At 39.7% G+C, this 24,930-nt stretch overlaps 3 protein-coding genes across 4 annotated transcripts; all 3 read right to left on the minus strand.

The window, feature by feature from the left end:
- Window positions 1–2,163: 2,163 nt before the first annotated feature.
- Window positions 2,164–4,125, minus strand: LOC118430707 (inhibitor of apoptosis protein-like). Of its 2 annotated transcripts, none has more exons than XM_035841703.1 (3): window positions 4,057–4,125; window positions 2,871–3,547; window positions 2,164–2,332 (listed from the first exon to the last, which is right to left on the minus strand). In XM_035841703.1, exons 1-2 carry the CDS (start codon window positions 4,103–4,105, stop codon window positions 2,949–2,951), a joined length of 648 nt encoding a protein of 215 aa, XP_035697596.1. In that variant the 5' UTR covers window positions 4,106–4,125; the 3' UTR covers window positions 2,164–2,332; window positions 2,871–2,948. The 2 variants fall into 2 exon arrangements, with proteins under 2 accessions (XP_035697596.1, XP_035697595.1); XM_035841702.1 differs by having other exon boundaries at window positions 2,164–2,329; window positions 2,868–3,547.
- Window positions 4,126–4,143: 18 nt separating this feature from the next.
- LOC118430200 lies at window positions 4,144–6,883 on the minus strand. Its single transcript, XM_035840910.1, has 4 exons — window positions 6,681–6,883; window positions 5,968–6,106; window positions 4,399–4,503; window positions 4,144–4,176 (listed from the first exon to the last, which is right to left on the minus strand). Exons 1-4 carry the CDS (start codon window positions 6,761–6,763, stop codon window positions 4,144–4,146), a joined length of 360 nt encoding a protein of 119 aa, XP_035696803.1. The 5' UTR covers window positions 6,764–6,883.
- A 407-nt stretch (window positions 6,884–7,290) lies between these two features.
- LOC118430803 (baculoviral IAP repeat-containing protein 7-like) lies at window positions 7,291–8,997 on the minus strand. Its single transcript, XM_035841826.1, has 3 exons — window positions 8,726–8,997; window positions 7,920–8,119; window positions 7,291–7,596 (listed from the first exon to the last, which is right to left on the minus strand). The coding sequence occupies exons 1-3, from the start codon at window positions 8,955–8,957 to the stop codon at window positions 7,306–7,308; spliced, it is 723 nt and encodes a 240-aa protein (XP_035697719.1). The 5' UTR covers window positions 8,958–8,997; the 3' UTR covers window positions 7,291–7,305.
- Window positions 8,998–24,930: the final 15,933 nt, after the last annotated feature.

Raw genomic sequence — 24,930 nt, forward strand, 5'->3', positions numbered from 1 at the left:
AAAGCATATTAGATACCACTAATCTTTCATTGTTCTTATCATCCAATGATATTGACATATCCACCGATTCCCCCCCCCAAAAAAAGCCATTTCAGAAAAAGTATTATACAATACAGTCATGCAGATATTTCTGAATTTGATTTTTCCCCCCACCCATTGACTGCAATTTGATTTAAATTTGTAATTAAACTAGTAGAAGCTGTATCAAAAGGCTGCAAACCTCGGAAAAAAACTCTGAGCCAAAGTTTACTGTTACCCAACCAACTTGCTATCAGTATCACGTGCATACAGCAATTTTTAAAAAAATTTCAAGAAAAGATAAAAGCAATAATATTATTGATATTAGCAGTAGAACAACAGGATACACCATCAGAAGAAAAGTTGGTGCAAATATTTCGTGCAATTTTTGATGTTATTAAACATACTTTAAACGGTAGGTGACAGTAATTATTATGTTTAACTTATAAGTTTGTAAATATTGTAAACATGGTCAGCTCGAGATCTTGCCAAGACTTAGTGATACTTTCCAACCAATGATAGCCAATGATATATTATATAATAGTGGGTATAGATGAGACATTCCTACATTTTTTGTTACTGCAAACTTTCCAAATTTTCAAAAAGAAACAGTATTTTTTATTTTAAGGTGAAAAGGAAAAAGTTCATTTTTTGTTACCTTTGACTCTTGTGTGTTACAGTAGGACGTTTTTTGCTTGGTTCAATAAAATTTTAGCTGCATATTGATTATCATGTTGCTTAAGGTTGCATTTCTTAATTGTTAAGAATTTTATATTTACATTAGTTTAAGAAAGAGAAAAGAATTAATCTTCCATTGCCATAGTAGAACATATAGGGTACATGCTATGATGGCATTAAAAATGATCAGAATTGTTTATCAATATTATGCAAAATTTTGTGAGAGTCTACATCTCAAAATTGCAGCAAATACCAGTACTTCACCTGTGCACCTTGCTCCAGCCATAGAATGTATTTATGATATTATATATTAATAAGGTTCAATAATTTGTGCACTAGTCATTAAATGTTCTGACAGGTGTTAATTAATCTTTGTTTTAGATGACAATTTAATGAAGGAGAATTTTACAGAATTATTATATGTTTTTACCATATGTCAACTTCTATGTTTTTGCCATATGTCAACTTCTATGCATATTACTTTTGGTACTGACAAATTCTATGATGATAGAGTATTATGACTTATATAAAGACTTTCTTGCTTGTATTTTGATGTAATAATAGAGTTTATGTGCTTAAATAGCCGCCTAGGTTTAGGTGCTTGTGTAAATTTGTTTTGCCAGTATTTTTGTGTGAAATAGTCCGATTCTTCTGTATTCTGGTAACAGAGAATAAAGGTAAATAAACGGTTTGTTTTTGTGCATTTTTTTACCATTGGGATCATGGTAACGTATATATAAGGGATGCAGAAGCTTGCATGTAAACATTTGTTGACTTGGGGTACAGTAGTAAGCAGGTTAAACTTAAGATAGTCAAGTCCTTCCCATACCTAATGGTGCATAGGGCAGTGCTCATCTTCGTTTCAGTAGCCCTGGGCCACACAACTTTGTGCAATCAATACAGCAGTGAGCTAGTCCACTGGTAGTGGTGTGTGTTCAATTTCCGTACTCTTTCTCGAATGCTGAGTGCTAAGCAGGGAAAGCAGCATGTACCATTTTCTAAATTTGGTATGACAAGCAAAATAGTCTGGGATCGAACTTGCGACCTACCGAATGCAAGGCGAACACTACCCACTCGGCCATTTTTTTTTAAAAACGAGTTTGCTCAGTGCAAGGTCATTGACCGCTTCTAGGCACTGAAGTATGCTCACTGTGGCATCATTGCACCGGCTAACTTAATATCATTTGTCTACTTTGCTTTGAATGGTTTTGTCTGAATGTGACTACCCTGTATGCCATCCTGGTTAGTTTGCAATAGGAGGATAGGTTTTAGGGACAACACATCACAACCTATGGACCTTACATTTGGGTTTTGGTTGAAGCTTGGCTTTCCAACTCTTGTTAGCACATGATTTAACACTCAAGATGAGGGCCTGAAATTAGCTAAGAAGACATGAAAAGCTTGCACTGTTGAATATCCTGACAGACTATCCAACTCTACACCAAAAAAACAAGATAGAGTTAGTGAAACTTTGTCTTTCAGATTTTTATTTACAAAAGTGAGCCTGAAAGGCACTTTCACTTGCCTGGGATAATCAGGTAAGTGGACTTGCCCAACCCTGTACACATTATATGTAGGACAGAGCAAGGACACAAGCAATGGATGGAAGAGAAGTGGCAGGCTATGCTGGCAGGTACGAGGGGCGTTCAATAAGTAATAACTCTGACTCATTTCCCATAGCAGGAGATTTCTCTTCATAGGAACCACCCAGAGTTATGTATTTCTCCCTTCGTTTGATGCAGCTCTGGACACCGTTTTTGTAGGACACCCCAGGTTGGTCCTGCAACAGATGCCTCATCAATGGCAGAAGAGGAACGACCAGGTCTGGGAGCTGTTTCCACAGACTTCCGGCCATGTTTGAATTCAGGATGCCAGCGTTTTACAAGGTCATATGATGGGGCATCATCACCATAAGTTTATTTCATTTCATCAAAAGTCTCCTTTGGTGTGCGTCCTTTCAAATACAAAAACTGGATCACTGCGCGACACTCAACTCAGGTTCCATTTCACACCTAACTCAGTTCAAACACCAGTAAATCAGAAACCACAATTAGTTCAGAGCTCTTTTTTGCAACATAAAGTATAGAGATATGAATCATTACACATGCAAAATTTCATCTAGATCAGACAAGTGAAAGTGGGTCGGAGTTATTACTTATTGAACGCCCCTCGTATCATTGGAAGCTGCCATGCAGCAAAGAAGAAGAAGCAGGGAGAGGTATGTGCCATAAGGACATGACCGTTATGGCAGTTCAAGACATGTATGCTCTAACGGTTCCATCAATGTTTTTCCTGCACATAGGGCAGCAGCGAAGGCTGGCAGAGCAGTTCTGACACACTGCAAAGTGTCCACATGGCACAAACACTATCTCCATCTCCTCTTCCATACAGATTTTACACATTCTTTCCTCCCTCAGTCTCTCAAGTTCACTCTCTTGTGTGGGGACTGTCTCCTGTCGGGATTCTAGCGCCAATGATGCCGGGACGTTCCCAACTCCGTAACCCAGCATGAACTCGCAGTCTGGGAACTCGTAGAAGTGTTTTAATACTGGGTCATCCCCCTCCTTCCAATGCCTCATCACATTGCCACAGATGAAACACTGCACGTTGTCACCTTTGCCGGTGTAGAAGAATCCAGCTGCCGCCAGGTCGTCAGGCTTGACAGGGGAGGGCTGGGGCCAGTCTGCGAATGTTTCGAGTCTCTTTGACTCGTGTCTTAACCCTCGTTGGTCCACGGTATGGAGGAATGTTGTAGACTTTGGGATGTAGCCTGTCCCAAACGCATTTCTAGCCTGTGCAGAAATGACATTGTTGGAAACCTCTCTCCGCATGGTTTGTTCTGAGAGCCAACCTACAAGCAAATGTAAGTATTACATGATGAAAGTTTTATAGAGACCTCTTTTTTTTCTTTGATAGCCAAACATTACAGTAATGAAGAGTTGATAGAATCTATGATATTTCAATGTTTGCATGTTATGTTGTGAGATGTCATCTTCACTTTTGTTTAAACAGCTTTTAAAATTTTCTTACTGATTATTTGATTGCACTTGATATGGTTAACTTATGCCAGAAAATTTGAGAGTTAAAAACATGGCATTCTCAATATCGTCTTGTACAATGTGCACTGTACTGTAAATGCAGAAATGTTCGCGGTGAAATAATGCTTGCGGTCACCACTTCACCGCAAACTTAAAACCACCGCGAACATTTTTCTATAATGGTATTAGACTGCAGTCTATGGTGTTACCGCAAATTCAAAACCACCGCAAAAAGTCCTTTTTCCCGCTACCGCAAAATTGAATCCCCGCGAACTTAAATGCATTTACAGTATGTTGTTAAATGCAGATCTAGAACACTTACCTACTGGCAGCTTGTTCCTGCCTGACCATGCAGGGTTTGGTACAGCCATGTTTGCCAGATCAGCACAGATCTGTGTAAGAGGGTACATTACATTGCATATTCAGTCAAAACACTGAACACCTACGGCACAAGAATTTGTATATCATGATTATAGCAGGTTCAGTAATTTTGCTAAAACCCAGTGGACCAAAGCCCTTAGCTTAAGTTTTGTTCTAGTATTTTCAAAGTTTAGCCTAGAACATGTTGTACAGCTAATAACATTCTACAGTTGTAGATTCTACAATGTACATTCTTCAAGTCCATTAACAGTGAGCCCCTACTTCTACTTGTATGCCCCCCTACCTGGTGAGGATCTGGACCCAGTGTGGAGAAGAATCTCCTGTCCAGATCATCCAACAGTGTGGCGATGTCACAGTACTGATCATCACTGGTGGGGATGAGGTCCTCCTGTGGGGTGGAAATATATAAAGGTCAGTGTCAATCTAAAGATAAAGTCAGTTTGCAAAACATCATGGAAGCTCATCTGTGTTGGTAGTAATCATACATGTAATACAATATTACAAACTTAAGCTAAACTTTCTTCCATCACAAAAGTACACGAATCAAAATTTCAACGACCACTGTCGCCTTCTTCAGGATCCATACTGATGACCAAGCTTGGGAGAGATACAGACATGTGATCTTATTAATTATATAACACGTGATCTTCCGGATATGTGTCGTTAGCAATTGGTCAAATGTGTCAGGAAGTTTATAAGGCCCACCCTCTCTGTTCGGTGATGGCTGGAGTGCCCTGATGTATATGTAACATGCATTGGCATAATACCGGTAGTAAGACTTATACCGGTAGATTAAAAATACTGGAACTTAAAAAGATCTACACATGCAACAATAGTTATTTCTGAGCTGTGCACACTTCAGACATCTAGGTGTCCAATACACCATTTACAAAGCATCGATAACAATGCATACGAAGACAACAAGGCCAAAAGTTTTCAGTATCTTTTTCGGGGTAGGCAGCTCGTCGTGGGACGAACACACTGTCACATTCATTGCCAAATTTATAGATCATAATTACACATGCTCACGGCACAAGACGAACATGATTCAACAACAATCTTGAATTTCTGTTGGTGACCTACAACTCATGTAAAAGTGTGAAGAACCGTTGCATAATAGCCCGGATCTACGACTGAATGGGCAAAATTGAACGTACGCAGCCATTTTCCCGCCATTTGTATATCTACGCTAGCAGTGAAGTGTTACGTCATAGCGGTTGTGACGGACAGGAGTTAAATGAAAATTCTTGACAGTATACGTCCGTTTTCTCATGACATTTTGTATGCTCATGCAGGTTTATGTTTTATGCATTTACTGACAGAAAAGGAAGGAACATCAGAGGATGTATAAATGTACATAGCGGCAGTTAATTGTGCCGTGTTTCTTCCTACCGGTATTATTTACCCCCTCCCAACCATGCGCCCGTTCGCCGTGTAATTCCGCGGCGTGTTACAATTACAATATTACGCTTTTAGCAGGACAAGAGTGGCAGAAAAGTTACACAGAAGAAGTGGCAAGGGTAAGCTATAAGTTAAACAGCAACATGTAACTGGAGAAAATGATGCGTTGACAATTTGTCAAATCAGTATGGCTAGAGAAATCGTCGTAAACGTACCGGTATTATGATAATAGATGTTATATGACTTTCTTTATGCCTCTTACAAAGTAGTCCTGTTAAGAGTCCAGTATTCTGACTTTGTCCAGTGAGACAGTATGACCTGGATGTGTTGAGAGACTTCCGACGAAGTGTGTCCATGTACAATGTATGTCTGTGTGCATGTACGTGTGTGTGTGTGTCTGTATGTGTGCATGTATGTATATTGTGTGTCTGTCTTACATACATGTAGTTACCTTCTTTGCTGAGGTCATGTGGTTGATGTCAGCAGTCCCCAACTCATTGACTGGTGCTACCAAGACCCCGTCACGTTGTAAGTTGGCATGGGCAGCAGAGCTCACAACCACCTTTTTCTTCCCATCCAGTCTGTCCAAGCTGAACAAGCATTGTGAAAGAAAAAGACTGATCAGTGCTATGCTGTTATACTGGTTCAAAACCTCCTTGCTTGAAACAAAGAAGCCATTTTAGATCCAAGATAATCATGATGTAACATTTACACGAATAGTGGTTTAGAAGTCACAAATTAACATTTCTTTATGTCTGTCCTAGGGGTGGGTATCGGTACAGAAAATTCAGGTAAAGGTACAGTCCAGGTCCAGAGGATCAGACCCAGGTCCGGACCTGAGCCTCAACCTAATTTTCTGTGAAAACTTGTGAGAGGACGATACTCCATACAATGATTCATGTTGGTACAAAGGATTCTGTTTGGTGGAATATCCGACATCCACTGACTTTTTAAAATCCTATCTGAGTCATGTAAATAACACCAACTGCCTGTTTTAGACCAAGTTTGACTGTAGAAGCTTGGTAAAGAAAACTACCAGCTCTCCTCTACTTCATTCTTCCTATTTTCTTTGACCGGTTATCCCTAAAACATTCTACCATTTGCTATCATCTATTTCACTGAGATTGAACAGATGTTTGTATTGGAAAATGTAGATTAACTCACTAGATCTTTCCCGGTTTGAAGCGGCATGGCAGGTCTGGAAAGACTGTGCTGTTGTTGAACAGGACTTCTCGTAGATTCTCCATCACAGCTTTCTGGACCCCCAAAGGGACATCAATCTTTCTGGAAGTTGAAAACGCACATTAGTTTCTACATACTTCTAGCATTTTATCAATCAATGTTAAAGTCTTGACTTTATATCAGTCAACATAAATGCCATGCAAAATCATAAGCATTATACACATAGATTGAGTGACATATCATTTTGAAATGCAAAAGGTTAGAAAGATCACCACAAAGATGCCAAACATTGAACCATTGCAAAACTTCAATCGTCAATTTATTGTAGCACAGGTAAATGTAACCACACGTGGCATATTCTTAAACTGCTCATAGTCAATGGTCAATGGTCACTACTTGAATGTAAGGGCTTGGAAGTCAGTTTTGCCCCCCGCCTCTGAGATGGGGGCTGATACCGACTTCCATTTGCACCTTTGACTTTCGCCATGACGTCACAATTCCGGTCTCGATGTGTGACATATAGGCTTTGGGTCATTTCAACTTGATAAGGATCAGAGGACTGATCGAAAGCTTGTTAGTAAGCACATTTTGTGTACAGATATAACGTTTAAAATTGCAACATATAAATGGTCACGCTTGTACTATCTTTTGAATATTTTACAATTTCCTGAACATGATAGCAAACATACCTTCTTGAAGCAGTTGAGGGTGGATTCTTCAAGAAGTCCACCGAGGCGACATCCACCACCATGAACTGGTCTTCCACCTGAATCAGCACCTCAAATCTGTCCTGGTGTTTCCCACTACTGAGGGGCAGACTGACACCCAGCTGACTGTTGTACAGGTGCATCTGTCCCAGGGCACTCTTGTACAGGTACCATCCGGAGTCAAGGCCATGCTGTGAATTAAAAGAGAAAGTTAATGGATTCGAGTTTGCACACATCTTTCAGAATTACAAAGGAAAAGTGTTGCAGGTATCTGTAACTTTCTAACAGTTATGTTTTACATGGTCTCATGGAATACTATATGTAACAATGAATCATAGGCCCGATTCACTGCAACTGTTGAGTAAAAGTCTGAATGTGAATTAGACAAATAGCTACTGCTATAGCATGCCAATAGCATCAACAGCATATTTTACAACTGTATATGGAATTCAGTATAAACATGGTCGTGAATCTATTTCAAAATAATCTATCATATCTACAGCAAACTGCACACCTGTATGTGTTGTTGGCCTTGAAGTCTAGACTGTGCAGCCTGTTGAATACGTACTGCTTGGACGTAGTGGTCTCCCTTTTTCTGCAGTAAGAACTCACACCGAGGGTACCACCTGGCATGTTCTTCCCACGGCTCATCGCCTGGCTCCCAATCTTTCAGTCCACCATCGCACCAGAAGCACCGAACACGGTCTGCCACTACTGCAAAGATTATGTTGTGAATACGTCATGTGATGTCATAAGCCATATGGTATGAAGGATTCAGAAAAAAATTTCTTCTCTTACAGCATTGTTTTAAGTGAATGATTTCATGTTTATGTACTGTGGACAAATACATACCTGGAAACAGAATACTAGTAACCAGAAACTGAATATTGCATACTTGTACCTCTGTGATACATGTATCTAGAGTGTTCGCGAATTTCTTATTTTATCTATTATTGTGAATTTCTGACCCCAATTCTGTCTATGCATTTCTTCCTGTTGGACTTTGGACCAGGCATAAGCCTGCAGCAACAACTTTGGATCTGGGCCAAACTAGCTTTTGAATATTACAGAGTGACAGGATGTGAGTCTCTGGTTACAACTCAGCCTGAGAGCAAACTTGGAGCCGGGCCAGCTTGCAATAACACCAAGACAACAAAACAAACCATTCTCATAAGGCATGGACATAAACCAATTCCGTAGGGAAAGCATTCATGCAATTTGTAGAATATTTTCGACTCAATCACAGTACTATACCAACAGCTCCACCCTGAGGTGTCGCCATAAAGTTGCATACATGATATATAATTATACAATACTCACATGTGTAGAAGAAACCTGCTTTAGCAAGTGCTTGTGGGGTAACAGGAACATTCAGTGGCCACTGTTTAAAGGATCTAATCCTGGCCTGCTCATCTGCCATTTCTGCATGCTTGGGTTGGCAGACTTGTTGTCTGGGGGTGGACATGTCTTGATGAGGTGAACGTTGAATGGCTACTAGTGGAAGATGGGCACTTGGAGATGGGTAGGATAGGGGATGCTGTGACTCGGACATGGCATACTCTTGTGATGTTCCCTTGATGTTAAAAAGGAGGACTGCAGCGCTGTTGGTGTGTTCTGTGCCACCGTGCCTGTGCCCTAGGGTTGATGGTGTTACTGGTTGAGAAGGCCAGTCTAGTCAAGTCAAGTCAAAGTCTTTACTCAAATCTCGATGGCTTGTTTGGCCGTTATGACCTCTTTTCACCTTGTTGTTTTAAGTGAAGGGATGTGGCACAGATAAGAATCCAGGTGGTCCACGCCGGTGAGGTCGCACACTTTGATGCCTTCCTCGCTCACTCCAAGATTTTCTCAGTCTACCACGACCCAGCAACTGCAAGGAAGAAGCATTCAATAAATGCTTAGCACTGTGAAATGTATGGTTGTACTCCGTGTATATCACTTTCAACAAGGAGGTTGAAATCCTTGCCTTTCAATAAGATATCAGACTACATTATCAAATGGAATTAATATTTAGTAACAGCATAACACTGTATGTAATGGCTGGACTCCAAGCAGATTCTTATCAGATATAAAGACAGTATTTAAAGGGATAAACAATGGTAAGTTACAATTCTGAGTTCTTAAGTCACCAATTCATTGAAAAATGGTAATTGATCTGAAAACTTTAGATTTCTAAAACGTGCCATGTATGTGCAAATAAAAAAAGATTCTAACAAGAAAATTCCAACTTAACATTAACAATTGAGCCATTGGCTTCACCAAAAGAAATTTCAAATCATTGGTCTTTGAGAAGTTTAAGTCCATGTTTCTCTCAAGAGCTGAAGAACTGAAAAGCACTCTGTCAGAAAGGATACAGACCTGTTTTACAATGTTTGACATACAGACGCTGCCCTTCCTTGAAATATGGAAACCGATCAAAGCACCTCTCTGATAAACGTCCACACCTCAAGTCCGCAAGCCAAATGACCATGATGCACTTCAACTTTTTATAGTGACAACCATTCGTCATTCTTGCGAAGTCCCCTTCGAGTATTTTTAGATTGTATCTTGGGGGCGGGGTTCCAAAATGATTGACAGGGAAAAGAGGAACACGCGTTTTCCACAATAGGATAAGTTTCGACAGGTGAACACTAAAAGAGGAACTTCCTGGTAGTGTGACGAAAACAAGAGTTTCTATGATCCTTTGTTCTGTGGGCAAGTCTGGACGATGCCACAAAAGGGTCGTTCAACTATCATTTTCTTGGGAAACCCCGACCGTACACATGCGAGGTTATTGACCCAGGCCCCTTGCCTATATATGTTTTAGTACAACGTATTTAGGAGCATGGGACATCAACAAATGTAAGAAATCTACTTGTGGGAGAGCAGTTATATATACATATACTGTATACATATCAAAGCATGAAGTACATTTAAATCATTCAAAACAGGATTATGTTTGAATGTAAGGCTATGCTGTGTTTAAGGGTTCTTCAAAGAAAATGGCAAACAAATCATTCAACCTGAATGCTTCCTCTCTGTAACGCTATGTTGAGTTCAGTATTGGGCAGAGTCCTGAACTGTGACAATTTTGTCACGAATTGCTCTTTTTACAGCGGCATTTCAATGAAATACCGTAAACAATAATACCGGTATGAATTGTAACACAAAATGCAACTATATATCCAAAAGTTGATAAAGCTGACAAAGAAACGAGAGAACCATTAGTATAATGAAACTGCTGTTCTGCAACATATCAATAGCCTAGAGCTTTTCAAGGGCATTTCAGATACTTTAGTAAACAGAACCCTAGCCTGATTAAATCTCGCTTATAGTAGCCCGCCCAACATCCGTCGGTCCCCTAGAGGGAGGGGCTAGTTACAGCCCTGGACAGCGGAGTTTGCGTTACACAGACTAAACAGAACCCATGATTATTGACAATCAATATAAGTAGAAACTTCCTGAAAAGAGGTAGCTCTTACCTTGATGTTAACTGCGGTGATAAACTTATCTTATACTAGCTACTGCCGCAAGGTCACTCAGGAAAAGAGTCACTGTGGGACCTCACAAACTGGTCTTTTGAAAATGGGCTGCCTCTGATGCCTCCCAACATTGACCATAGCGGAAAACCCAACACGGGGATTTTTATGACATATGCATGTCCTCAGGTGTTTTTCTTCCTTGCGTCATATGCCTGCGCACCTCTTGTTCACTTTCCCAAGATGAGGGTGACCCTGACTAGTTCCTCTTTTTTTGCCATTTGTCATTCAGGTGTGGCTGTAGACATAGGATTGTCACCCTTATTTTTAGCTCCGAAACTACTTAGAAGCTGTCAATCGACACATTTTTATTTTTGCCTTCTGGGATAGTCTGATCATAGTACTTGCTTTCACATCGTAACCTTTATCATTTGCCCCAGGCCGTACTCACATACTGTTGCATGCATTTCATCGAATTCATTGCGATAGGAATTCCGAAAAAATACTAAATGAACTCTTTATTTGATACATTACAGATTCAGCTTTATTGTTCTTGGCATTCTGAAATATCATGAAGGTTAGTTCAATATTAAAGCTAAAAAAGAGGTGGACATTGAGCTAATCAAGGCAAGAAGGTATTTTTGTGTCACTCTCCAAGTTTCCTTCCCTGAACTTTTGTGTTTTTATAGGGTACTACTTGCAGGGAAATCCAAAATGTACATCGTACTGAGTGCAAATGAATAAATGAATGTATAAACTGTCCTGTTGTCAAAACGCCGCGTAACAAAATGCGCAATTCCGCTTGAACTAAAAACAAAACTATTACACCATAAATAGATAGCAACAATGTTTCTAAAGGCTACTCTGAAATTGTCCTTTGCGTATTGCTTATGAAAAATGCCGTTTTGTAATCACTGCTAACAGTGCTTATATAATCTACATCAAAATACTAAAACAGACAATACATACGTTTAAATGTAAGTAAAAGTAGGCGAAACGTACTCACCCTTGCCTCACCCTCCTTCAAACCTTGAAAGTTGCTGATCTTATTACGATTGAAGTAACCATTCCCAGCCAACCAGTTCCTCAAGCCTGAAGACTTTTACTGAACTCCCATTTTCTCCCTCAGTCAAAAGCATGAACGAACTAACCAAGAACTTGTAATTATTAAAGAGGGAAATCCCATTACAGGTGCCCCCCCCCCATGACGTAATGGACAAGAGTTGCGCGAACTTCAGACCAATTACTCAACTCACTTCCCCTTTTTGCTCCGCCTCCGAAACTACGTAGTACCGCGACCTTTGTTACATCCTGTTTCTGGGCTTCCCCAGTTGTTTTGAGTTTCTATACATGTTCCTCTTTTCGATCCACCCATAGAAACTCAGATTGGTCAGGTCCCTTTGTAAACATGGAACACTTCCTCTTTTTGGGCCGCCTCCGAAACTAACTTCTTTATTTTATCATGACATCAGAGAGCCGTAACCCAGGTTATTTCCCGTGTAATCGTCTCACCCTATAGCTATATAAGAGCACTTTGAAACTGAATAAAGTACTCAGTCTGATGAGACCAGACTCCGTCATGACAGGCTGTGACCAAAGGTAAGCCGTACGCGTTTTCGTAAATACCTAGCATACGGGAACTAAAATCTTATATCAGAATATGTGATTTGTTAACAAGCTATGAAATGGTATGATGCTAGAAAGAGTGTTCATGATTTTGGCGTTATAGCGTATAGGTCACAGGCCAACAAAGTATCAAGAAAATATTTGCACAGATCTGTGTACTAAAAAATGCAACCTCTTGGTAGAAGAATATTAGTTAGGTAGACAACTCTAGACTTCTCAGTACTGTTAAGGTATATATGGGAAGGTAGCGGAGTCTAATCTTACGTCATGTTGTGTCAAGGTGTACAGCTGAGTCCGATGAAAGTGCACCCGATGACCCCACGGGGGACTGTACATGGGACGTGTCGGTCTGCTACGAGAGGGAAGGGGGCGCACAGAACAGCGGCTGTCGGTCGCTTGACGACCCAAGACACGGACAACCCTTCCGGACACGACCAACAGCGTACACACGACCAACTGCGTGTCATAGTTGGTCTGGGTTCATAAGAAAAGCCAGGGCACATGAAACCCAAAGAAGAAATACTGTCGACAACTCGCCATCGAGTGAGAACGTCGACCAAACAAACATTTTAACCTGTCAGGGAACAATTGAAATTCACCCTCCAGAAGGGGGAGAAAGTTTAGAAGTTAGCTGTCGACAACAACACTTACGGAGTTGTTGTGTATCGGTCGAAAGATCGTCGTCAGCTACTCGTAATCTATCTGTGACAAATACGCTCTTGGGGGAGACGTCTCAAGCACAACCAGACCAGCACGAGGTACAAAATCTTCACATTTTTCTCTATTAATGTTTTCAATCATGTAAGGATAGCGCCGGTGAACTTAATATATTGTTAAACTGAACAACGTAAGATGTTCTTCAACTATATATATTCATAGACGCATTAAGTTACAATGATTTACATCTAGTGCATTATGACTTGTTTGAACATTTTGGTTTGTGAAAAATGTAAACAAGATTAGTTTAAAGGTCTAGGTGTGTATTATTTTGTTTCCAAAAAATCAAGTGTTCTTCGCGTACGATTGTTATGTAGCAATATATTTCTCTGCAGGATCTAGCATTCTTGAATAGTCATGACAACTATCCCGTGAAAGATAGACGCACCAGTTCTCCATAGTGCTTAATATGTGATTTCGTCGGCCATATGTAACTACTCTCTAAGCAGAGGTTTGGCTTCAACTAGTTTTTGGCGTGTTTTGAGGCGTTTTTTTTGTAGGGCTTCATATTTTTTCCCGTTTCGGTGATGTCTGCCGGCCAAACGCCTTAAAACTTTCCACAAAACAACAATTTCGAACCTCTGCTTGGTGAAACGTATAACAAGATATTTAAATTACGCGCCAATTTTCGTATAGACATGTGTTTCACCTTTTGCAGACGTGCTTTTAGTGACATTGTTCGGTTCACTGATTTGGAAATAATGCAAGCTCACATGTTTGGAATGGATTCAAACGTTTATTTTTTTTTTCTGTGTATACGTGCTTCCCTAGTCAGAGTTTTGGGGCAAATTCAGGTCGAATTTGAACTATGTAGTTTAGTAGTTGAAATATTGATAAGTTCCTTGACTGTGTGTTTAGGGACATTTTAAAGGCAATGCATCCCCCATTATCTAACCACAGAACAAAGCATCGTGACTTTTAATATGTTTTAAAAGAGAGTTCTAATGTGAGACTTGGTGTCAATTGTTTGCAGGATCATGAAAAAGGAAATGACGTACCCTGTCAGACATACACCGATCCAAGCCACGAATCGCTGGAGGAATACCGAGTCTACGTCACTGAAGTTAGACGCGCAGGGCGGCAAAACTTCGCAAAACGTAAGAGTCGATTTTTCTCATTAAGTTATTAATGTGTATTACATGTGCATATATTTATTTGATTATTCAATATCATGTTTGATTGCATTTATTGCTCAACTGGTGGTGGGTGAGTTATCTATTTCAGTCGTCTCGTAACACTCTATACCCACCCCCCTCCACACACACACACACACACACACACACACACACACACACAAACATTTAGCCTTCTACTAGAACCAGTGGCGTTTATTTTTTGTGGTGGAGGTTAAGGGGCGCTGATTCGCAATTCTTATCCACCCCGCCACCACTCTTTGGCCTGTCCCTATAGAATTGTGCTTTCTGTGTTTGCACAACCGAATAAATTCAAGACTATTCTTGACACGAATCATTGGTTGAGTCTAATTATATTCTTGAATGTGTCTTTTATTCAGAAACTGCAGACCTTGTGCGACGAACGTTACAAGCCGGAAACTGGGAAGACATTGTCAGACAAGTTCCACTGCCTGAGTCACAGGCCAACCAGTTTCTTAGTGAGACGTTAGAAACAACAAAGGAAGAGGCTATGGTGATATACGATAAGCACATTCAGGATAAAGGCTCACCACAAAGGCTGTACATACTACAAGAAGCCCTTGTAAAGAGAGCTGTTTTGTCATTGTCAAGGAGATGTAAAGGGATTTGTAACTGTGCATGATTGTTACAACTTCACTGGACCTCGCCAAATTGCGCCAGCTTCGCAAATTTGTACCAATTTTCCTTTGCGGTCAAACTGACATGTGACACATTTACGTAGGAAGCTTAGATGAGCGGGAAATCTCAGTGTTGCCATTGAATTGAAAACGAATGTAAAATGATTAAACAATAAAGAGATTTGCAGCGATAAAATGATGTTCACTTATGATACTTGGAGCAGCATATAAAAGATGTCATGAAATAAAATTGCGACGTTTTGATACCAGTTGCAAAATTTGCTGAATCTTTAATATAAATTGCAATAGCAGGTGACAACTACATTCAATTTCACTTGACAAATCAGCACCGATTGTCAGTTTGCGCAAACAAGCGCGTTCCAGTGCAGATTTTCGCTTTTCTAGTACATGTGCATCGAATTACATGTCACGATTGTAAGAGTCATTGCACTAGAAAACCAGGCGAAACCAGGCAGAGGCCGGAAGATGGGGGTCGGCCAAATCGGTTCATACTTTGTATGTATATGAGGTACTGAAGTGTGTGGAACTATGAACAGCCATATAGTTAAAATCCTCCAGCTATTTTTCGTTATGGCGTTCTGGGACTCCCCTCAGAGACCCTCGAAAATCCAACAATTTATGGCTGAAAATTACTGATATTTCGATGGCTATCCTGATAAATCTGATAAAGGTACGAACATAACTTTTGCATTTCCATATAGCATCACTTTACTGTTACTGTAGAGAAGAACATCTACTTATTCAAAAAGAATCGTCGTCTAATTGGGCCATACATATCGCGAACCGGGGGAGGGGGGTCTTTTTCTGGTTATGGGCTATATTAAATCGGGTAATTATATTACAATATGGGGGTAAGTCCTGTCAAATGTTTGTGTACATGTAGTTGTTTGTGAACCATGCATAACTGTCAAAATATTATGATTGATTGGTAATGTTATTTGGGCTTCATAAGGGGGGTTTGGGGATACTATAAAAGGAGTTATGCTGATTTTTGCGAAGCTGTTGTTCCAGCCCAGTGAGTTGTGCAGGGCCAAGCAGATTACAAAACTGTGCACGCCTTTCAGCAGCACAGAGCCAGCATAAAGGCACAGAATATGTGGTCACTGACATGGAGTCGCTATACTAGAGGGGATAGAAGAGGAAGGTGAGTGGCATGCACTGCGTCCTTGCTAGTATTGACTTCATTCAGCCTGTCATATTTAAAGATGTAAACTTGAGTGAACTGGAAAGAGCCAAAAGCCTAGACTCATTAAAGCTTGAGCATCCAAAGCGTGTATCAGACCATTTTCAACTGTCCATTTAATACAGAGACAATAACACTTCCTTTGATAAAGGAATCGGAGACTATCATAGGCGCATGCATATGTGCAAATTGATTTTTGTTGTTTGGCAGTGTTTTGTTGCGTATTTTTTACGAAAAATGTAAAAAAAAAGCTTTCAAGAGCTTTTGTACTTGTCATTTCCGTAAGAATGTGTTCCAACTGTTGCAGTTTTAGCTATTTTTTTGCTATTTTTTGTTGTTGTTGTTTTTTTGCAAATAGTATAATTCATTCTAATGTGGTTCCTTATGTAAGGGTTTGTCATAGACTTTGTTTTTGGCTTGTCCTTAGGCCATGATGATTTGAATGACATCCGCGTGCACATCAACTATCGGCCATTTTCACCGTAAGAAAAAAAAACAACTTTTAAATTGAAACCATACTGTAATTCAAACAAAGCAGCTACAAAATGAGCAAATATATGCCGTTGATTTAAAACAAAACATCGGCAAACGTAAATGTATATCAATGTCTTAGAATGCAAACGTCAATTCCAAGGTCAAAAGAAAAAAAAAATCGTTGTTATAATTGGTACATCATACTCTGTTTTATGATTTGTTCAGCTTTCTTGACTACACCACCACACCTGATTTCATAATGAAGACAACTTTTGTCGGCCATTTTTTTATTTGCATACTCGCATTAGTTCCCAGAGGATGTCATCCACATAATCAAATCAACAGACCTTATGGTGATGAATGAATAGTCATTCATACTCACATAACATTGATGTAATGCTGTTTGTCTATAGCAGTATCTATACTGTACCCGTTTGGTGTACCGTAATTGATAACAAAAAGTACAATGTATCCATCCCAAAAATCTTTAATCTTGACCTTTGTTGTGGTCTTATTCTATGATTTTCAATATGTTTGAAGTAGATCTACATCCATGTGCCCTCTGTATTAAATGGTACCACATTTTTGGAGTTCTGATAACCCCCATGTAGAGCCTTCTCATTGTGCGCGACATCAACATAGTATGTAGTAGGTATGTACGCAGTGATTTAGGAAGGTACCGGTTTAACAATAGAAAGCAACAATAAAAATGTGTAAAATCAGCATGATTCCTTTTATAGCATCCCTAAATCCCCCATCTAGAACTCAAGTTAATATTACCAATCAATCATAATATTTTTGACAGTTATGCATGGTTCACAAACAACTACATGTACACAAACATTTGACAGGACTTACCCCCATATTGTAATATAATTACCCGATTTACTATAGCCCATAACCAGAAAAATCCCCATAAAGACCCCCCTCTCCCGGTTCGCGATATGTATGGCCCAATTAGACGACGATTCTTTTTGAACAAATAGATGTTCCTCCCTCCAGCAACAGCAAACCATCTACCAGAGCCACCGCTCATATCATATTATTGGCCTCAATAATGACTAAAATTTTAGTGATAAAAAATCTGCTTTCCGTGGTTCAGGTAACCCCCTAGCACACTCTTTTAACTTCAATGCATCAACTTCAACTTTTGGTCTTTAACACTTTAGAACTCATGCTATATGGAAATGCAAAAGTTATGTTCGTACCTTTATCAGATTTATCAGGATAGCCATCGAAATATCAGTAATTTTCAGCCATAAATTGTTGGATTTTCGAGGGTCTCTGAGGGGGGTCCCAGAACGCCATAACGAAACATTGCTGGAGGGTCTTACCTATATGGCTGTTCATAGTTCCACATACCTATCACACATATGAACCGATTTGGCCGACCCCCATCTTCCGGCCTCTGCTTGTTTTTTTTTTTTCGTGCTATGGTTTTAAAGTTCTACATGAGGCACTTCTTATAAATTAGTACGGATGAATATCTATAAAACATGTTCTGTAAATATTGGTGTCGGTGTTATATCGTCAGTACTAGTTCTAGCCTAATTTCAATGAGTCCAGAAGTTTTGAATGTTGCACTTTGTAGACTTCGTGTTTAAACCACACAACCTGCCTAGTATTAAAGTGATTATATCTTTACCCTTGTCCTGCTGAGAGTCTATTTGCCAATTAAACTCCCCTAAACTGGTTAATTAGAACCTGAACAATAAAACTTGAGCTATTTTGTGCAGCTGATGTAGATTTACCTCCGCAATCGATGCTGTTGATGTGGTATTATAATTCAGACTTTGTTATTTCAAGACTACGATGTGAATAAAGATTTTAAGATTTCAAGGTCACAAATATGACTCACGTGCCTTCTTCTCTTACACACTTACAAACAGGTAATGTTTGAGTCAACATACTTCAAGACGTTTATCATAATTTTATCAGTTTGTTTACTTATCATACTCTTTATTGACACAAAAGAGTACAGCGATAAGGTCTGATACATCTATAACGTTATATACAAACAAACAAGCAGATACAAAATTTATCAACATTCGTAACGTTACAAGTACTAGTACATGAATAGATAAAGTACTTAGTACGTACAAGTACTACCACAAGTAGCGGTCGAAGCCAACACCATTGACACGTTTGTGTCACTGGTCTCCAAGCAGATGTAAAAACCGAAACCCTGGCCGGTGACCTTGACCCTTCACCCACAAGCGACAGAATAATCAGCACGTTGATTGAAGGCGGCAGAGTGCAGTATTTCTAATGGCGTAGGGGTAAAAACATAGTGCGGTCGAAATCTTCAATCGTTCGTAAATACCTTAAAGTATATGTAAGCGAGGGATGAACTTTACTGTGTGGTAGTATAATATGTCGGCTTTCAGATGGCACGAATGAGATTTTTTCAGTTTGGCTTGTCGTTGTATAAATACGCGTGACCTTTACAGCTGGCTGTCTAAGTGAGTCGGCTGCAGTTCCGGGTGACCCCGCATGACCCTATTTCAAAGAGGGCGTCAAAATGTTAAAAAAACACAATATTTTTTTTTGTTTTTGGTTATTTTGTACGTTGTACCCTCGACTTTAACTTACTCGTCTGTCGTGCTTCCCAAATGCACCCCACTATAATTTTATCCGCGTCGATGTCAGTCACCTTGCGGTCCTTAACTATAGGAAGCCCCATAGGCCGAAAACTGTGTTCTGCTACAACAGGAAGAGGAAGTCTGTCAAAAGCAAGTTTCGACAGGTGACTTGTAAAAGAGGAACTTCAGGATAATGTTACAAGATTTAGACCACGTATCCAGTGAGTCACGATAAGGTGACGTGTCCTTGTATCCCGGGTTTTTCCAATATTCAACCATTTTGAAGTATCAGCAGGGAAGATGGCTAGTCACGGGTGTTTGAAATGCTTCTTGGTTGTGGTTAACCTGTCTCTGTTGGTAAGATTTTCTGCGTGTTTACTAGCGTATAGTAAAAAAGTATTCTATTCCTTCCATGCGCCCTGACTAGATGCATTGAAGAAGACATGTCAGTTTACGGCTTGTTAGTAGCGTTATATCAGTACACATAAGAGAAAGTGAAACTTTTTTTTAAATTTCTAACACACATATGAACATGATATATCAGTCATGACAACTTGAGCCTGACATGCATTTTCAATTATTCAATGTCATGTTGTTCTGAGAAATAAGTGAAAAGAAAACTTCCATGATCATTTAGTATGAGTAGACATTCTGAAAGTCCATACTGTTCACTGCATTTTTTCTTTTAGCTTATCGGCACCTTCATCGTTGGAATTGGGGCCTTCGCTACTACCCGACAGCCAGAATTCTTCGCGTGGCACGACGACCACCTATCTCTGATACCAGCTTTCAGCGTCATCCTCACAGGTGCGGCGGTGATGTTTGTGGGGTTTGTGGGACCTTGCGGGATCGCCAGTGGAAGTGTACTTATGCTGCGTGTGGTGAGTATACGAAACAGACTCGAATTACATAGCTGCTGCAACTTACACCATTATGTATTTTGTACCATGTATGTATGTAAAAAAATTGTGTATATAGACTTATAAGACCCAGTAGGACTTTAAACGATGTAAACTGTATCTCTGTTATACTTTGTCTGACCCATGCCCCTTCCCTCGTGACCCCAATGAAAAGCGGCCTGCAGGCCGAATTGAGCTTTCATGAATAAGGTAGCAGAACACAGTTTTCGGCCTATGGGGATTTCTATAGTTAAGGGCCTCAAGGTGACTGGCTTCGACGCATTAAAAAATATAGTAGGGTGCATTTTTGGAATACCAAAATCGGATATGTTTGAGTTGAAGGTACAAGCCACAAAATATTAAAAACTAGAGTTCGGGGACCTCATACCTCCATGAAATATTTATTGCTTTTTTGTGGATGGTATGTATGTTTATAGTCGGTTGTATTTGAGAGTAATGGTTATAAATGTTATGGGAAAGTAGTGGTGTATTTATTTAATGACACAGAGGATGTCCATCTGATTAGTAATTATTAAAATGTGACACTTAATTGTGTAATGTGCGTTTAAGAGGCCGACGGCATATGGTAGCGTGGTGTTCCTTAAGCTTGATGTTTGGCATTTAAACTGTCTAAGGTTGTCAGCGTTATTGAGGTTCGACTATGTGCCTCAGAGCGGTGTGGTGGGAGGAAGTTGGGAAACTCAGAAAGAAGAAGGGATGTGGCCAACTTTAGTCAGATGGTGATTTGATTTTCCACCAATATGTCATAACATCAGCTGTTCACAGGGTACAAAAATGAGATGCACACTTTCCTCTGATAGCCCTACATCAACTGTAAGATGAATACTTGGTGCCAACCCCGTCTGCTAAAAAACAAGTACCATTGGCTACGAAAGAGACAACTAACAACTGTCCCTTATCGTAACGAAATCAGAACATCTGTATCTCCCATAAAACTTCGGACACCCAACCTATCTAAGATGAGAGGACCTAATGGCATTTTAATCACCATGTCACTCAAATCAGCAGTACAGTATGTGAGACATCCATACCTGTTAAGCATTACCGCTAAATGTACCTCAACTTCTTACAATTATACTTACGCTTCACATCTCCATGATATCCTAAGCAGACATAAATAAAACTAATTATCATATTAAAAAAACTCGGGGTTCCCCAAACAGCTGTCATACAAATCACCTCACTATCTGCTTGGAGCTAAGCCCATTAACAAACACTTAAAGCACGATGCCTGTTCCAATATATCGCAGATATAGGGGGGATTTCTGATATTATTACATCAATTATAACGACAGATAAGGCGCCCAAAATCACATCGATTCGAGCTTTCATCACAGCCCACCAACACAACAAGTATGAAACCAATCCATCCAGCCGTTCTTGAGTAATCTTGTACACAGACAGAGACACATAACAGAAAATATAACCTCCATGACATTTCATGGAGGTAACTACTGTGCCAGCTGTTACAAATATTTCAAACAGTCCTAAGCAGACATAAATAAAACTACTGGGGGTTCCCCAAACAGCTGTCACCTCACTATCTGCTAGCAGCTAAGCCCATTAACAAACACATACAGCACGATGCCTGTACCAATATATCTCAAATATAGGGGTGATTTCTGATATTATTACATCGATTATAACGACAGATACGGCTCCCAAGATCTCATCGATTCGAGCTTTCATCACACCCCACCAACACAACAAGTATGAAACCAATCCATCCTGCCGTTCTTGAGTAATCATCTACACAGACAGAGACACATAACAGAAAATATAACCTCCATTCCATGAAATTTCATGGAGGTAAAAATCCTGTCGGCGTATCGTCTTCTCACGCCCTCTTTGAAATGCCCCTCTGCGGAGGTCACAGAACTGCAGCCGACTCACACTAGAAAGGCAGTTGCGTAATATCGCATTTATCCACGAAATAGAAAACTTTCACAATCCAAACCATACAGTCTCAGAGTCGACACCTTCCGTGACCACGTAGCACAGTTTATATCTGGCTGCTTTTTACCTCTCCTTCAACAAGTTTATCCGTACTATTTTATGTACCCATAACTGGGTAGCTTTTCTAACAACCGAGGCGTAAGGGGCATGTTCAGGTATATCACCATGTATTAGGCGTGTCACTAAGGCTTTGGATTTAGTCAATCTTTTGGATTTACGTGACTGACATTATTTTGCGCATTCCACTGCAGGCCTGTGTAGCAACGTTAACACTCATACTCACAATGGAGCTCATGATGATTCTGTTTAACAAAAAAGTAAGTACTAACCTTTTTCATCATCAAACATTTTTGAAGAAAAGAACAACACGGTTACGCTATCTACATATATGAGAAACAACACGAACGTTTTCTTTGGGGCTTCGGAGAAAGTACAATGTGCATTAAGATAAGTGATTGTTCAATAGCTTTTTGTAAGTCAAAGAACTCTTTTTTTCCGAGTGCAGATCAACATCGCTTTTCAGGACATTCCGTGGCCGGCTGTCACCGCTGCTGTTGGGATTCTAAAGTTCGCCGCAGATTATCACGAGGCCAAGAAAAAAGAAACACGGCGCAACAAGCTCAATCATGTCAAGGAGCAACTCTCCAAAATGTACGGACCAATATACGGGTACAGGTTGTCCAATCGCGAGAGTTATATTGTGGCTATGAAAGGGTATAGAAATCTTCGTCAATACCTAGAAGTTGCCGAGTCTAAATGGCGGGACCCACAAAGTAAAGACGAAGGAATAGACATGTTAAAGAGGTGGCGAAGGTTTTTGCTTCACATTACTCACCCGCAAGATCTGAAAACAGAAGACACCATACGGCACAATGCACACCTCTTCGAACATGGAATCAAGGAAGCGGAGCTCTTTCAGAACTTCATTTTTCACGTCAACTATGAGAAAATCATTGTCGCCAAATGGAAGGAAAGAGGGAATGATCTTGGTCTAAAGAAGCCCTTCAGAGAGGAGGATTTTGCACGAGAGAACAACGCTGGAGTATCGGACGATACAACCACCAAAATGCTGACGGACTTGGTGATGCACGTGACGAAAACATACGGTATGCTCGTTGCCAGGAAAAAGAAGTTGATGAGGGAAATAGATGAAGCAAGTGATGATAACTTTGATGAAGATGATGTTAATGATGATGATATAGATGATGATATTGATGATGTTGGTGATAATAATGAATAAGATGATGGTTTTGATAATGGTATGATGATAAAGATTTGTTTATTTTTGTTCGTTGTTTGTTTGTTTTATCCAACCAGGGAGATATATCACAATGTGAGAGCATAAGCCCCATGGTTTATATGGTGAGATAATAAACACTATACGTAACAAGAAATAATAAACACTTAACGCAAGTTTCTAATTAATACAAAAGCGAAGTAACTTAGGAGTAGCCAATACATAACATCTTGCTACAAATCTAGTAAATCAAGGATGAAAACAATATGATTCTGCTGATGATAATGATGTTGTTGTTAAATATGGTGATAATGCTGATGCTGTTGTTACTGATGTTGCTGATGCTGATGCTGAATATGATAATGTTGTTAATGATGATGTTGATGATGTTATTGTTGATTATGATTATAATGTTGTTGTTGATGATGGTGATGGTGATGTAGATTATAATGATGATGATGATGATGAAATTAAGACGATGCTGCTGTTGATGATGATGATGTCGATGAAGATAATGATGGTGAAATGATGATTATGTAAAAAAAAAGTCAAACATTTATTGGTATCAGCATCAGTCGGAAAATAACGTATTGTAATCAGAGCGTGATTGTAAGTAAATAAACTGATGAAAGTTAGGCGTGAAATTCGTCTGTTTGGGGAGTATAGCAATGTGATCCCAGCGCCATTACGTAGGTATGCATATTTGTTTGTTTGTTTGTTTGTTTGATTTTTTTAATTCATGAGACGATATTCATCTTCAGTTGGTTTTTATTGCTCTTTGTGGGAGAAATACCCTTTCGTTAGCTAATACAAGACGGCGATGCGCATGGTCCGTGTGTATAATATTATTGTATATATTGCATATTGATGGGGATATAGGGTTTACTACATACTTGATTTTACTACGATTTGCGACACACACATGACATGATGATACGTTCCATGTTAGTGTATGTTATAGATCCTTTTAGAACAATAATAAAGTGGGTATAAAACTCAAAGAATTAGACTTGCTTTTGCTTGATCGGAAACAGTCATACGTACGTAGACACAGCCCTATCTGCATGTCGTGCCAGTCCGTAGTGTGAATATGACAAAAATAAGAGGAACGATCATGGAGAAATGCTTAGATTTAAGACCGAGATCACGAAAGTTGTAATAATTGAATACTGATAGAACTTTCATCAGCGGGTAGTCTGTTTTATTTCGTAAGATGGTGCAGCCCATCCAATAATTCAGCCCATACAACGGCTCCCCCTGGCGCCCAAATTCATATTGCACCGCTGACTATTTTATAAGAAAAATCAGAACGATCTATCGATAGGCAAACGGCAAAAAGTCGTTGCACTAGTCAGAATTTTCTTGTTTCACAACATACGATTGAAACTTATATGAAGTAGCTCTTCAAAAAGTGACAGGAAATTTGGGTGAGTCCACTTTTTGTGTTGGGTATCACAGTTCAACTAATTCAATAATGACATAGAAATCTATCATTTACGACCTAATACCTCATCATTTTTGTACCAAATGTCTTGAATACTGTTATTCTTGAGTTTGAATGGTAGCATTTCCGAAATCAAAGT

This window comes from Branchiostoma floridae, chromosome 14 (assembly GCF_000003815.2).
Source record: "Branchiostoma floridae strain S238N-H82 chromosome 14, Bfl_VNyyK, whole genome shotgun sequence".
Taxonomy (NCBI): domain Eukaryota; kingdom Metazoa; phylum Chordata; class Leptocardii; order Amphioxiformes; family Branchiostomatidae; genus Branchiostoma; species Branchiostoma floridae.